Source organism: Stegodyphus dumicola, chromosome X1 (genome assembly GCF_044657685.1).
Source record: "Stegodyphus dumicola isolate Sdum_Otavi_A_Nest chromosome X1, ASM4465768v1".
Classification (NCBI taxonomy): domain Eukaryota; kingdom Metazoa; phylum Arthropoda; class Arachnida; order Araneae; family Eresidae; genus Stegodyphus; species Stegodyphus dumicola.
In genome coordinates this window covers 86,641,486-86,656,965 of record NC_140780.1, presented here as the reverse complement: position 1 = coordinate 86,656,965, position 15,480 = coordinate 86,641,486, and the positions used below count along the sequence as shown (strand labels likewise).

General features: G+C 33.7%; 1 protein-coding gene across 1 annotated transcript in view; it reads left to right on the top strand.

The window, feature by feature from the left end:
* Positions 1-12,542: 12,542 nt before the first annotated feature.
* The window catches only part of LOC118195748 (clarin-3-like), a 39,129-nt gene continuing 36,191 nt past the window's right edge, over positions 12,543-15,480 (top strand). Inside the window, exon 1 of the mRNA XM_035367070.2 lies at positions 12,543-13,108. Coding sequence (XP_035222961.1) covers positions 12,850-13,108 — 259 coding nt within the window. The 5' untranslated portion in view covers positions 12,543-12,849. The remainder of the gene's footprint in view (positions 13,109-15,480) is intronic.

Sequence of the window (15,480 nt, the reverse complement as noted above, 5' to 3'; positions counted from 1 at the left end):
GAAAAATAAGGCAATTTGTACTTTATACATGAACATGCATAACAAATAGTATTTCTGGTATGTGTGTTCATATATAAAGGCAATCCCGTGTCAGTTCGAAAATATTCTTGAATTTATTTCGTAAAACCAACTGTAGTTATCCGCCCTTATGAAACTTGTAATTCAGTTTCAGTTAGATGTATGCAACTATGATTACACAGAAAGACATCTATATTCATGCAGTAATACTTTCTATGTTTCTTGTGTCTGGGAGTCTAATTTTTTCATTCTCAAGATTAAGAAGATTGCCTTCGCCTGGCTAAATTTCCATCAGCTCTGTTTAACCTTTCATTTTAGCCATCCATATGGTATAGAGGTTAGGGGAGCCAGATACGATATCGAAGAGCCTGGTTTCGAATCTCGGAGAAGGCGGGATATAAACTGTCTGTCCCGTCATAGGAGCCGCCTATTAGATGCTTCCATAATAAAATGACCTCTACTTCTGGCACTTAGTAGTGGCGAAAGACTAAAAATGTTAGTGCCCGCCATTGAAAAAATACTTTCATTTTCACCTTTTATCTCTTCGTTTATTACTTTATATTTTCGTTGTATGAACAGATGACTTTAGTTATTTTCAAAAGTCTCCAAACAATACAGTACCACCAAATCCCGTTATTTTTTTAAAATTGTAACTATCTGTCTATAGCAGGGTTCTTAAACTGTGGGTCACGGGATCGCCGGACCTGCAGCAGGGGGTCGCCAAAACATTTTAGCAGTTTTGATATTTCTCTAACTTATTACTATAGTTTTACAATTATCAAATATTTTTACACAATGTGTTTGAAAATAGATAAAGATAAGACAATACAGACAAAGAAAAAATAACTAATAACGGATAACTAAGTCGAACCCTTCGCGCTGTGCGCAACGGGTCAGCTCAAGCAAACGCGAAACGTTCGCTGGGACGGATACCCGCGTTTTACCGCTTAACCCAGAGTAACACATTGTCGATTTTCGATTCCTTGTAAATTTCAGATAGTTCCTTAAAGGAATAACACAATGTAACAGTTCATAAAAGTTGAGTGAAACACGAGTAGCAAAATCTGTAAAAACTCGTAGAACACGTATCGAGTCCAAACGAGACTAACACGCCTGAGCTGTCAGCTGGTGAAGAAGAAGGGTAAGTGCGCATAGTCGAAGTGAAATAGCAATTATTTGACAGTTTAACAAAGAAATATATTATTTGCCGAAACAGTTTATGCGCGAGTGTATAAATGTGCAAAAAAGTGTAAATATACAATAATACATATAAAAGCCAAAGTACGCTGCGGGGAAAAGAAAAAAGGACAGTTCTATATCTCCCGTTCTACTGGGCCGATTGACGAAATTCAGATTGCGTTTTTCATGTCTCGAAAGTGCGACGTAGGATATGTATTAGATTTATATGTAGCATTTTTCTAATATAGGTATTTTGACACAAAATCGGACTTTTTCTGAAATGACATGCCAATTTTTTCCATATTTCGATTCTACGACTCAAATTATGTCAAACTGCCAAGTTTTGTAAAAATCGCAGGAATAGTTTTTAAAAAATTAGTTCTCAAAATTTTAGCTCCTCAGTGTTATTGAGTTTGATATATATTTATTAATATCTCTTTTTTTTTATTAAACTTACTTGATTCTTTCTTTCATATTTCGAAATTTAGGTTCATTCCAACTAAAATACGCCAATTTTTTATGATTTATTTTTAAAATTTGTATTTTTAAATAATTTGTATAAATTTTTCGAAAAAATTTTGAATTATAACCTATAAAATTTTTGCCATCACCTTAAAATAGATGTATTTCTAAGCATACATGCAAAAAATTAGAGTTTTTTATTCAAAATTTCCTAAGATATACATGAATATACATTTTAGCGCGTTTTAAAATTTGGCGGATTTATTATAAGCAATAATAAGGAAAATGTGGCGTACGCATTTTGTTAAAATTATTTGAAAGTATGAACGTTGACTACCCCCCCTCTCGTGCACAAAGAAAAAAGGCAAAGGAAAATACGTTGCTATAAATTAAGAAGACCGCCAAGTGAATTATTCTTGGCGCAAACTGAAAAAAAAAAAAAAAAAAAAAAAAAAAAAAAAAAAAAAAAAAAAATTGCCAAGATAAATTTTTAAATTTAGGCATAATTTGAGTCGTAGAATCGAAATATGGAAAAAACTTTATATGTTATTTCAGAAGAAGTCCGCTTTTGTGTCATAGTACTTACGTTAGAACAAAGCTATATATAAATCTAATATATATCTTAAGTTGCGCTTTCGAGACATAAAAAACTCAATTTGAATTTCGTCAATCGGCTCAGTAGAACGGGAGATAAAGAACTGTTCGCCCTCTTTTTTTTTTCGCAAAGTACATACAACAAAGGAAAAGACAAAAGGAACACACGCAGGAATATTTACATATGAAAGGTGATATATTTTTCAAAAGCATTAATTAATTTATTAGGTAAGGTGTCCAAGTACCGCAAGCGGTCTTTTCCAGCTTTCATAACTTTCAAAATCGTAATTCAGAACAGGAATTGTGCTATTATGCGCTTCCGGGATTTTTGAAAATAATTTCTCAGCAGTTTTTGCAATGTACAATTGGATTTCAGATATATTGAGTTCACGGTGAATTGCCGTGTTTCTGATGAACCAGCGACAATTCACCGCCTGTCTAAGTACTACACTTTGTATAACTTGTAGTTTATTCATAATATTTTTACAGGTATATACCCAAACAGGACAGGCAGAGGTGAGTATAAAACGCAAAAGGGTCGTATAAATGAGTATTTTATTGTCAATAGAGAGAACGGAGTTCCGAGTAATTGAAGGGGCTAGTGTACGTTTACGCACTCGGAACTTGGCTAAGAGCTTTGTAATGTATGGGGACCATGTAAGCCAGCGATCTTAAGTAACGCCGAGGTGTCGTGCCTGCTTAGTCCACGGGATTGGAGTATCACACATGGATAGACTGAGATCAGCATCGTAATTCTTCTTTTTTGTGAATAAACCGCATCAGACTTTTCAATATTGATTTTAATCTTCCATGCGGTCAGCCAGGACTCTAAAGGGCCTTTCCCACTGGTGTTTATCTGAGCTAACGGGAACAACTAACGTACCCGACACATCTTCGAAACCAGTTTATCCCCATAGGGCAGCAAGTTGAAAAATCTTCACTTCAGGAATAGCGGAACTAGTCGACACATGGAACTGACTCCGTTAGCTCAGATAAACCCCAGTGGGAACGGTCCTTAATGCATGGATGTGATTTTGAAGCGAGTGAATGCGTTTTTTGATAGAATTGCCCTGTCATCGACGGACATAGCCAGAATGGTGTGTGGTGCTTGTGGGATATCGTTAGTGTATGTATTTTAAAATATAAGGCCAAGAAGGGACCCTAGCCTTGATAATCCGTGATGTAGATAGTGATTTGTTTACACGAACGATAAAGTGTCGATCCTTTAAATAGGAGTGGGTGATGTTTGTGATGTACTCTGGGAAACCCAGAGTGATGAACTTGTGCATGAGACCCTCGCGCCAAACACGGTTGAAAGCCTTGGCTACATCAAGGAAAATGGCATTTGTAAACTGTCAGTCCTGCAGACCTTGAGAGATAATTTCAGTCACTCGATATAGTCGATGCACCGTTGAATGTTTCTTTCTGAAACCATACTGCTCCGGAATAAGGATGTTGTTTTCTTCAGAATATTTTAGAATTCTTTGCAGGATGACATATTCAGCCACTTTGCTTAGTGAAGAGAACAGACTGATTGGTCGATATGATGCAGGATCTGGCAGAGTCTTTCCAGGCTTTAGCACTAGGGTAATGACAGCTGTCATCCAGGGTGACGGAAAGTGTCCTAAGCGGAGCATTGCATTGACGATATTAACCAACTCAACATTAGGATACCCATGTTCTTGACCATTTTATTCGTGATGACGTCCAGCCTAGGATTTTTATTAATTTGTAGCTTCTCGATGTAGCCGTAAACCTCCGATGGCTTGACAAGAGGAATGTTGTATGTGCTTGGGTTTGTTAGGAATTTTGTTAGCGTTTGAGTGACCAAGTGCTCTGTTGCCCCCCTCCAGGGCCCTGACTGGTTCTTGCTCTGTCGAGTCTGTACTGGCAGTAATTGGCAATGTTGAAAGTGAAATGTGGACTGAGCTTATGGTCATGTAGGAGAAGAAATCGGGAAAAATTGTTTTTACAGTAAACAATTTTTTTTTACCGATGGCGGACCCTCAGCCGACTTCGGCTTGGCCACTACTGTGGCCAGAAGTTGTGGTTACTTTTCTTATGGAGGCACCTAAAAGGTGGGCGCTCTTTGCCTCCTATGAAGGGACGAACAGTTATAACCATGCTTTCTCCGAGATTCGAACCCGGGATCGGGCTGAATTACCTACTAGACCTCCAGGACACTTCACACGAATGAGTCTTGACCTCAGCACTCAAGAAGGAAATCGAAGGAAAGAAATAGATAGGGCGAACAAAAGACCCAGATTCCCAACAGTAGCAGTAGGTACGTCTACAGCGAGCTGGAACGTAAATGATAGAAATAAGGTGACATCATATACTAAAGGGTTAAGACATCATAGAATATGATAGTTTAATATGAAGGATATATGGCCATCAAAGAATATGACCCAATTCAAATTCTTTGGGGACATCACATGTTTGAAAAAAATTTTACGGTCATAACACTTGCCACATACAGGTAGCTTAACGACGAATGTGCACAAAACTGGTTTTAAATAATAAATGCAAGAGAAAATAAAACGGATGAAAAGCTAACACAAAAGGGCAAATATAAATTGAATATACTGATTAAAAATAAAAATAATCAAGGGAATATAATTTACCAATATATCATCCCTCAGAGGGAAAACTATGCACAAGAGTGCAAGAATAAAATTATGCGAATATTTTAAAGATTTTTCAGAACCTAGGGCTAAAAGGCTATGGGAGAAAGATGTGCGAGGAAATACGGTATTTATTTATAGATAAGTAGATTCGTATTTTTATTGTTAGATAATGGCAAAGCTCACGAGAGCTATCTGCCCAAGGAAAAGGTTACCTTCGTGGAGGAATTTCTAAGGAAAACTGCCTCATATTCCGGAGCAAGCTGCCAGAGTTCAGCGATCTTCTCAGCTTGACCGCTGACAGGCACGAGCAAATTCAGATATATTGTTTTCAGAAAAAACAGAGAGTTCAGAGGCAGACTCCTTGTAAGACAGCTTTATTTTTTCATCGGTGATGAAAATTGGCTCTTTGAATACTAGTTTCGAAATCAGAAGTTTGAAAATATGTCTTCAGTTAAGTTCTTAAATATATAATCTCAAACACTTATGCCATTTAGAAGCGTATTTAACATTTTTCTCCAGTTATTAACTCAGAATTATTAATCTCAATAAGAATTACTTATCTACTTTTTAAATTAATTGAAGAACAACATCAAAACTGTAAATGTTGCCAAATACAAGATACAAAAATCTTGTTTTGATTAATAACTTACATTTCAAAATAATTACCTATACTAATACAAAAAAATAATGTGTAATACTCTAAATATGCATACAAAATTAAACAATGCATGCCACTTAGAATGTATAATTTTCTATTGTAGAGTCATTAGGTTAATTGGAAGCAGAAAAGATGAAAAATATGCAACCGCCTTCGCCGGGAATCGAACCACACACCTCTGGAATACCGGCCCAGTGTGCAGAACCACTACACCACGAAGGTTCACTAGGGAAGTGGGAGAAATACCTTATACGCTCCCCTTTTTAAAGGGCGACTAGGGTTTTAGGGGAACTAGTCACCAAATCCTGGGTGCGGAGAATCATCATCCACAACCCTTTTAGTTCGGGCGCCACTTGAAGAGTCATTAGGATTTTTTGGAAGCCAGAGAGACGAAAAATATGCAACCGCCTTCGCCGGAAATCGAACCACGGACCTCTGGAATACCGGCCCAGTGTGCAGAACCACTACACCACGAAGGCTCGCTAGGGAAGTGGGAGAAATACCTTATACTATAAAATAATATATTTGAGAGTTCAAAAAGACACAAATCAAGTCTCTGGGGCACTTTAACTGTGCGTCCTGCACGTGTCTGCACAGCTTTATATACCCCTCACAAGTGAATATACAAATCCAGGATTTTTTGTTTTCTCTCAAAATAACTGGAACAGCAACATTAATTCCGCAGATTTCAGAAACGGCAGCTTCTCGTACTCTATTCTCGGGAAGAGGGACAGTTAGAGCTTCTAAATGTTTTTATGAATGTCTTTTGCGCATTGTGTATTTATAAATAAAAGATTTTCCGAGTATTAAGAATATTTCCCGAGTATTAAGATTCCAGTAGAATGTTAACTAACAATTGCGTTTCAGGATGTGCATTTTTCTCGTGGTAATAAAGCATTAATAGCTTAACTTCATATTTTGATGGAAGAATAGCGGACATATAAAATCTTCTGCGTCTTAAAGAAAAGTAAGTTTTGTTTTCAGGATGATGATAACGTTGCTGTCTTTGAATACTCCTAAAATTTTTAATTTATCGTCTCGTTCATTCACAAAACAATTTTCTTGTATCATTTTTAGTATCTTTTTTTCGGCTTCAAGAATTTCTTTCAGTATCCAAATTATCTTGTTTTCTATACGGTTTTTTTCAATTTATAATCCATTTCAAAAATTTATTTTTCATTTTGAGATTTACTTCTTCATCCCAAGTTTATCTTCATCTTCAAAGTTTGTTCAATTTAGGCATAAGGATAACTAAACTAATTATTCTAATAGGATGTAGCAATTTATGAGCGTCGAATAAAATGTCCTTTTGGTTCCCGTTTCAAAGCATAAATATTTTAAAGTTCCTGCCTGTATTTATGCACAGACTGCCGAACTTGTGGTTCTATATCAGAACCAGCACTTTTGTTTCGGTAGGTGTTTCTGCCTCAAGATCGGTATATTCTCACTCTCTATGATCAAATTTTCTTTCCGCCGTTATCCCAGATAACACTTTAATGAAGGTATTAAGCTGTTCTTTGTTGCTAACGCTTCTGACACAATTGTCGACATAAAAACTGCTCGTAAGCTCCCGAATGATATTTGTAGGATAGTAAAATTATTAATCTCAATAAGAATTACTTATCTACTTTTTTAATTAATTGAAGAAGAACAGCAACAAAACTCTAAATGTTGCCAAATACAAAATACGAAGTTCGTGCTTTTAAAATAGGTTAAAAAGAGAATGAAGGAAAAACAGGAATTAAATTGAATGAAGGAATTTACAGGAATGAAGGAATTAAATTCTTAACAGGTACTGTCTTCTTACTTTTAACTTTTTAGCCTTACCTTTACTTTTTTTTCTAAAGGCACAATTTGTAACATATAATTAATTTGTATTTGTTTTACTATTTCTCTACATTATTTTGATGATATTTTAATTAAACTTTTTATCTTTTATCATTAAATTAACTTAATTTATGAATATTTTTATCTCTTTAAATTTTATTACATTTTAATTATAAATTATTTATTATTTTGTTTATTAATATTTTTTTATTTGCCATTCATAACGGATTGGATAAGATTTTTTGACACTGGTAATTCGATCAGGCTCAATTCGAAAGAAAGACGAAAGTGACGCATCTCACATAGCGGACTGGCTGCGTGAGGTTTCCGTAATGTTGCATAAGTGTGATGCGAATGAAATTAGTTTTCCTTTAGAAAATCCTCCAGGATCTTTCTTCAGTTGTAAAGACATTCCTTCTTTCAGCAGATAGTCTTCACATGCCTTTCCTTAACCATTTAAACTATAAAAATTGAACAGAAGCTGTAAAATCTTGCAAATGATCTTAGAGACTGAAAACGAAACTCAGAAGGTGCAAGTGCATCAGATTTTTCTGATGAATAAGATGTGCTGCATTCATGTTATCAGAAAATAGTCTACATCAATAGCTCTCTAATCTACTTGGTACTACATTAAAGAACAGAATCTGGAAGGCATTTTTTGAAGAATGTCTTCTGAAGCGTCTGCTTCAGAAAAAGGCAAATTTTTGAAAGCAAGGCTAACAGTAATTTTTTTTATTATCTTCAATAAATGAAGGACAGCTATAAGAAGTCACTGTATAATAGCAGTAGAAAAAAGAATGGCGTGTTCAATTGGATGCAGAGAATAGTTAAGGAGTTTGCTACTGAAAAATTATTTAAGTAAAGAATTTAGGGGGGGGGAATCATTCGAAGAATATAGGACTTAGAAATGAAAAAACAAAATTAAGAAATTTTATGTACTTCAGTTGCGAAAACACAAGACAAATCTAATTACATTCAACCTGGTCAAAAATCAGACTGTATACTTTTATATAAAGATTTATATTATAATATTGTAAAACGTAAGAAAAAACTAGAAGAAAATCTGTGCTGCTATATGTAATAAACAAAAGTTAGCTCTTTTTTTCAGGTTGATTTTTTTCAAGGCTGAAATTTGTAAGAGTACATTTCAACAGTAATAGTGAAAATGTATAAGACTTTTTATATTTGTGTCTTTAAAACTTTTAAATGAAAACTCCTAAGACTTTTCAGATTGAAATTATTACGCACTTTATTTAATACTACGTAAGTATTGCATTACAATTTTTCGATAAGTTTGTACCTATTCGGGTAAGGAGAACTAAATCACTTTGAAAGTTGTTCATGTAAAATCAAAATAATTTATTAAATTATTAGTTTACTATTAATTAATTAAATTATTAGTTAATAATTAGTACATTAAGTGCCTATAATTTGGTTTTTTTTTAAACGAAACGACTAGCGATAATAAATTGTGTGATATTCTGAACATATTAAAAGAAACAGAGTTTTAAACAGTATCCTGTATAGGGTTTTTACGAGTCCCATTGCAGGGCTTTCAAGATTTCTTAAAATAGCCCTTTTTCAAGGTTAAGAAACCTTGAAAGCCCTGCATTCCGCTTTTCATTTAAGATCGTATTTATGAATTTTATCTGCTGAAAAAGCAGGCTATAACTTCAGTTTAATCAAATTCAGAAATTTTATTTAATGTTAATGCTTAAACAGCTCTCGGCAAAGAAATAAACATTAGAGAAGCGAAGAGGTTTTTGTAGAATAGCTGATTAAAACCCGTCGAAGCCGTTGGACTAATATTGATAGAAACATAAAAAACTGACGCAAACATCAGCTTTAGATGTTTTAAAGCAGCTGTTTCTTTCCTTTCCTTGTTCCTATTCTTTTCCTTCCTGAAGTTTAACCAGAATGTAACTAAATATATGTCTATGTCAAATGAAATTTTTTAGTTGTATTTAAAATGCAATATGCGTTTGCATGAGAACATCAAAAATATTTTGAAAATGAAAACGTTATGTGCACTGAAAATACTGTAAAAAAAAAAAAAAAAAAAAATACTCTCTGAACTATTCTGACAATTTATGAATTATTTCATGACGTTTCGTTTTAATTTACTATTTATTTCTTGATCTTTTTTTTTCGTTCATTATCTTTTAACTGCATATATTTATATGGAAGAGTAGCATGAAACCTTGGACTTTAAAACTGAGTAAAACTCCAAATTCTCTTTAGTTTATAGGCAGCTCTATATTTTCCGAGAGGCTCTAAAACTTGTCTTTCTTTCGAGGGGCCACCAGCGGCCGAGCGGTAAAGTCGCTGAACACTGGTAGTTCGGTCCGAGGTTCGAATCCCGTGAACGGGCCGGCTGCATGGGCGTTTTCGTGGGTTTCCCCATGTGTAACGTGTATACGAGCCAGTTTCCCTTAGAAAGTCCTCCACGAAGGCATCCCTCCCCTTAGGCAGATAGCCCTCGAGGCTTTGCCGTAATCACACACACACACGCACTTTTACAAGGCGAAAAAGTATTCCTCACCAAAATATTCTGTACCATTTGAGACCTTTATTAAAGTCTCTGGAAATACATCAAATTTTTCTATGAAACCGAAATCTAATGTAAGTTTGAATTTTGCATTATTCTTTGTTGTATTAATAATCATGCATTCCCCACCCAATAATTTGAAGATCCTGACTTACTTTAAAAGAATTACATTACTCCTCTAAAACACGAATCAAATGACTGTTGAAATGAGTTATAGGAGCAAAGATATTTGATGCTGAAGTTTATGAGAATACAAAGTTGTAGAACTGTTTGCAGTACTGAAAATGTTACGAGCAAATCATAGTTAAAGTAGTATCAAGCTTAAAAAAAGTTTCCAAATTAAAACATTTACAATCCTTAAAATAGCGGATACATAAGAAAGTAACCAATAAAAAAATTGCTTTTATTTTGGGAATTTAAAATAAAAAACTGAAATCTAGAGAGAGGAGGAGCAGCATGTAATTCTAACACAGAAACCACGCATTTAGGAAAATACAGAAAAGTTACCTTTGCATGTTAGATATCATTACATGTCCTAGAGTTATCACTGCATGCCATTAACATTAAAGTAAAATATTCACACACTATTTCTGTTTAGTTATATTTTGATAAGCGATTTTTAATTTAGCCCAGAAAGGCATTCAAAACCGCATTTTACATTGAATCACTTTAAATGTCCGAATCACTTTTCAAATTGTTGTCACTAAATATTATCGAACTTTATTATATTTAAAGAAACTAAATAATGAGGAATGTACATGAATGTATGTATGTATGTTTGTCGTTTTGTGAAAAACAACGGTACCTAGAGCTATCAAATTTGGAATAACATAGTTCTCCATTCGAATATGGCACTTCGAAGTGTAGGGAATAAAATATTTTTATCCCCAGTGCACGAGACTGTCTATCTAAAGTTCTAAAGATATGCAGTTTTTAAATATTTTTAGCACAATGTGGCGAAATGCCAAATGCTCTCGAAACATGTATGCGTCCGTAAAATTAAAAAAAAAAAAAAAAAAAAATAGCCCGTTTGAGCGTAATATAAAATATGAAAGCTTTCGGATTTTTTTCATTACTAAAAGTAAAATTTTCGAGATTAAATTTCTACTGACATTTTTTTCTCAGTTACATAAAAGAAGTGTCGGAGCCTTCTTAGTTAGGGCTCCGGTGTGCTCCCGCTAGAATTATGATTTAGCCATAAACCTAAGAAGAAATAAGCCGGCGAAATTCAAGCTCTGACATCGGATTAGTCATATAAAGTCGTCCGGCTGTCCGGCCCCTCTTTCACCTGTCTGACATAACAGAGACGGATATGAATGTGACTAAAAAAAATTAATTTATTCGTGGGCATTCTTGATAAGCATGAACATGTTCACATACCAGTTTGGATATGATTATATAGCGAACACTCCACTTTTATGTAACGGATCACATCACTGATAATGGCTGAAGCAAAGAAATGAGCAGCACAAGTTTTTATAGCGAGAGGAAGATAGGCAAAAAGTGTGCGCAGTCAATCAGTCGGTCATACCGGTATCGCAGAGATATCGCGCGGAGCGCGACGTGTCCTGCTCAATGATAGAATTAGCCGTATGGGCACATGACGGTAAAAACAGGACGCGCCAAGGAGGCAGGTGAGAGGAGGTGACCATGCGTCACGAGGGGAGAAATACCAAGGAGAGGCTGGTGTCGCGCAATCTGACGCGCATTTTAGCAAAGGGTATTTATAGAGCTGAATCCTTTAGTTAGGTTTTGAATAGTGATTGGACAAAACTGGGAAACAGCGAAGGAATGTAGATGAGTAGCATAGGAGGCTCTTTTGAACTCTTGAAACGCAGCTTAAATACTGTTTCTGAAACACGTTTAGAATTTGCATCTACGTCCTACAAAATTTACATTCCGGCAGGAAACTGAAATCAGTAGGGAAAGGAAGAAAACTAAAAATAACTGGTTAGAATAAAATAAATCCTTACACTGTACAATGTCATAAGGAAGAAGTCATATAAAATAAATATATGAGAGAAAATACACTAAAATTGTTTAATACATTCTAAAATTACAATATTTTGTTAAAAATGCATGAATTTTTTTATATAAAATTAAAACGTCAGAACACACACACAAAAAAATAATAATAAATACAAAAAACGCAAAACTAGAGAGGATAACAATAAACATGATGAATATTTTTGAACGAGGTTATTTAAAAATGAAGCAATGTTATGCCAAATATTAGAAAAATTGCATGAATACATCAACCACAGCCATCACATTGATTTAAATCCGGCTATTGTGCAATTAGAACCTGTGATTTCGTTTCTGGAAGCTAAATTATATTTGTAAAGTTAATAAAAACAATAATAATACAAAAAATAAACATAAATCTAATAAATAATTTTTTCAAAACTTTTATTTGCATTTTTAATCTGATTGTGATTTTTTAAAGTTATTTAAGTGCAGTTATTTGTATTATGATTATGTTGTATAATGTATATTGGTTGAGAAAAATTACTCATTTAAAAGAAAGTGGTTGAAGGAAAAAGGTTGGGAATCTCTGGGTTAAATGAAAGCAATTGCGCCAATTTGGCGATATTCATAGGAATTAGCTCACTTTGCGATGAGAAACTAACCTGTTGGATACGCTAAACGAGCATAACTGTTTCGTTCCCGTTGTTAGTGTGATGGAGGTTTTGAATTTCAATGGAAAGTATTAATGTGTTGCAATTTTTCGCGAATTATTGTGGTATCTCAGAATGTGAAACGCTTTATTTTTATATTTGCTACTATGATTATTAAGTAAAATTAATTTTGTGTTAATTCAGGAAGAACGAAATGATGAATTATGTAAGGAGCTTCAACAAGTGTCATCTCATCTAGCAAGTTTGTGATTGTTGAATATTTTTAAACACGAAAATTTCGTAAGATAATTCTACGAAATGCGGACCGATCTCACTAAACGAGTATTAACTTTCTGTACGTTTTTTATTTGTTGTGGAGCCTTAGCTCTTTTATCGGCATCTTTCGCCACGCAAAGATGGATCGTTGCAAAAGCTGTGAAAGTAGGGTTGCCTCCGAGTATTAGCAACGCTACTGCAGGTGATAGCACGAAATTTCGTGGGGAGCTACACTTTGGATTATTTGAAGGCTCTAAAACTTTGAATCATGGGTTTGGTGACAGGAAAAGCCATATCTGGGGTAAGGTTTATTCAAATTAAATTTTATAATTAGTACATATGAGTAATTATTATTGTTTGATTTATAGATATTTATTTCATTCTTCATTTTAGACTTCAGTGTAGAAAATTTCAAATTTTTAGGATCCAGTTGCAATATTTCTAAAAAAAGTATTTTCATGATCATTTATTAAAAAAAATATTTCGATTTGTTTTTCGTAAGTACATTAAGTACAAAAACAGTTAATAATTTGAAATTGTCTTCCGGATTTTAGTGGGGAATAAAAGATTTTTAGAAATTCTTGAGAGTATATTTTTTTTCCCTAACTGCATTTGATGCTTCCTAAATAAGTTTTGTAAATTCATGTAGACTCAAATTAATGCTATGGATAGCAAAAGAGCGTTGTTTATTGTATAAATCTTAACAGAATAAAGCGGCGAAAAAATTAACTTCAATTTATGAAAACATGTGGGTAATGAATTTTTCCCTCCTCACCTTCATCATGTTAAGTAACATCAAAGTCTTCATTACCTGTGCCTGCTGATTCCCCTTCCTTCAAGAAATAATAATTCAGTATCCTTCAATCTTCATATCATCATCATTTATTTATTTTTTTTTAATGTTGTACTGAAAGAACGTTAACCATGTAAAAACTGAAGAAACTAGCTAAGATTTTCTGTGTACCTTGTTATTTCTTATTTTAAATTTTTATTTTATGTCATAAAGTTCATGTTTCTTCATTATTGTAGTTTATTCAAACTAGGAATGCTGTTAAGTTTGTCACATAAAAAATATGAAGCATATGTTTGAAGGAAATTTTCTATTGCTCATCTTATTAGTCTTTTGAATATATCTGATTTTTTTTTTCGAAAATCTTTGACAGTATTCTGATTAATTAAGTTTCTATTTTCATCAAATTCTTATTTGAGCTCTGCAGTAATTACGCATATATTGGTAGATTGGCCCAGGTTCAATTTTTTTGCAGTTGAATGGGATTTACATGATGTTCCTTATGTGTGTACCATAAATATAAGTGAGCAAAAAAATCTCAGACAGGTAATCCATGAGTTATATGTTAAAATTATCAAACCTTTACTTCATTTAAGCAAGTATTGAATCCTCTGGATTTTAAATGTTAATTTAGATCTAAGTCTCTTTTCCCCCCTTTGACTTTCAGTAAATGTGGTATGGATCACAGGGATGTGAGTTTAAACCTGCTGACTTTGTATTCTATCTTAAAGTGAAATGAATAATCATTTTTATAGGTAACTGTTTATGTATTTGAAAAATATGTATTTTATTATGTATAGCATTCTCTTCTTCCCATTCTCATAGTTAAATGCACATGTTTCATAATGTCATCGAGTAGTGTTTTTTTTTTTTTTTTTCTTTTCCCAAAGTTTAAATTTTGGTAGTGCATACTTTGTACTGGATGATGACGCCAGGACAATGAGTTGGTTACTGCAGTTTTTCACATTCAGGAGATATCACTACAAAAAGAATAGTTACATAGAGTTTGTTTTCTGGCCACTAGAGCATTTTTCATTCTCTATTTGGCTGTAATAATTAAAAAAAAAACTATTAAAGTTACCATGAAGACAATTACTTTATGTTTAGGTAAAAGATCATTTTTGTTTCATTTTTCTGTAATTTCACCATTTACACCTTTCTTCTTGTCAAACATGACTTCATGCACAGTGTTTTATCATTATCTAAAGCAGTCCAGCCTTCAATTATGAAGAAATAACATTCATGAAATCAGACTTGTAGCAGTTTCATGATTTTTGTTTTTTTTGTTTGCTTTAATACATAAAGCATATGAAAGCTGTCTGCCTAAGGAGAGGGATATATCTGTGAGGATCTTAATTTTATTGAAACAGGCAGATATTTATATTAAACAGGAAAACCTTGAAAACACCTTGAACACTCATGCAACTTACCTGTTCACCAGAATTATAATCCAGATCAAACTACTGAGTGTTTAGTGGATAAACTCATCTGTTAAAACAGATATATTCATGACAGTATTTCTTGCTTTGGTTTCTGTTAACTTCAGTTGTAATTTTTTTAACTTTAAAATAAGAGTTTGATTTTTCAAGGTTAAATTAAGCAATTTAATTAAATTTTTAGTTGCTTCAGCTCATCCTCTGTTAATGAACATTCATCTTCTTACCCATCTCAGACATACTCAAATGATGGTACCCACGACAAAATAATAGCCAGTTCAAAATCCAAGACCATACCACGCACATGCAAGCAAACACAGCAACTGGAAACCAAACCTGAGTCCATACGAAAACGTTACTATTACAAAAGATCGCAAAAATCTAAAGTTATCACAACACGTTTGGAGATTTTTGCAGAAATAGCCCCTTTTTAATGACAAAAAAAAA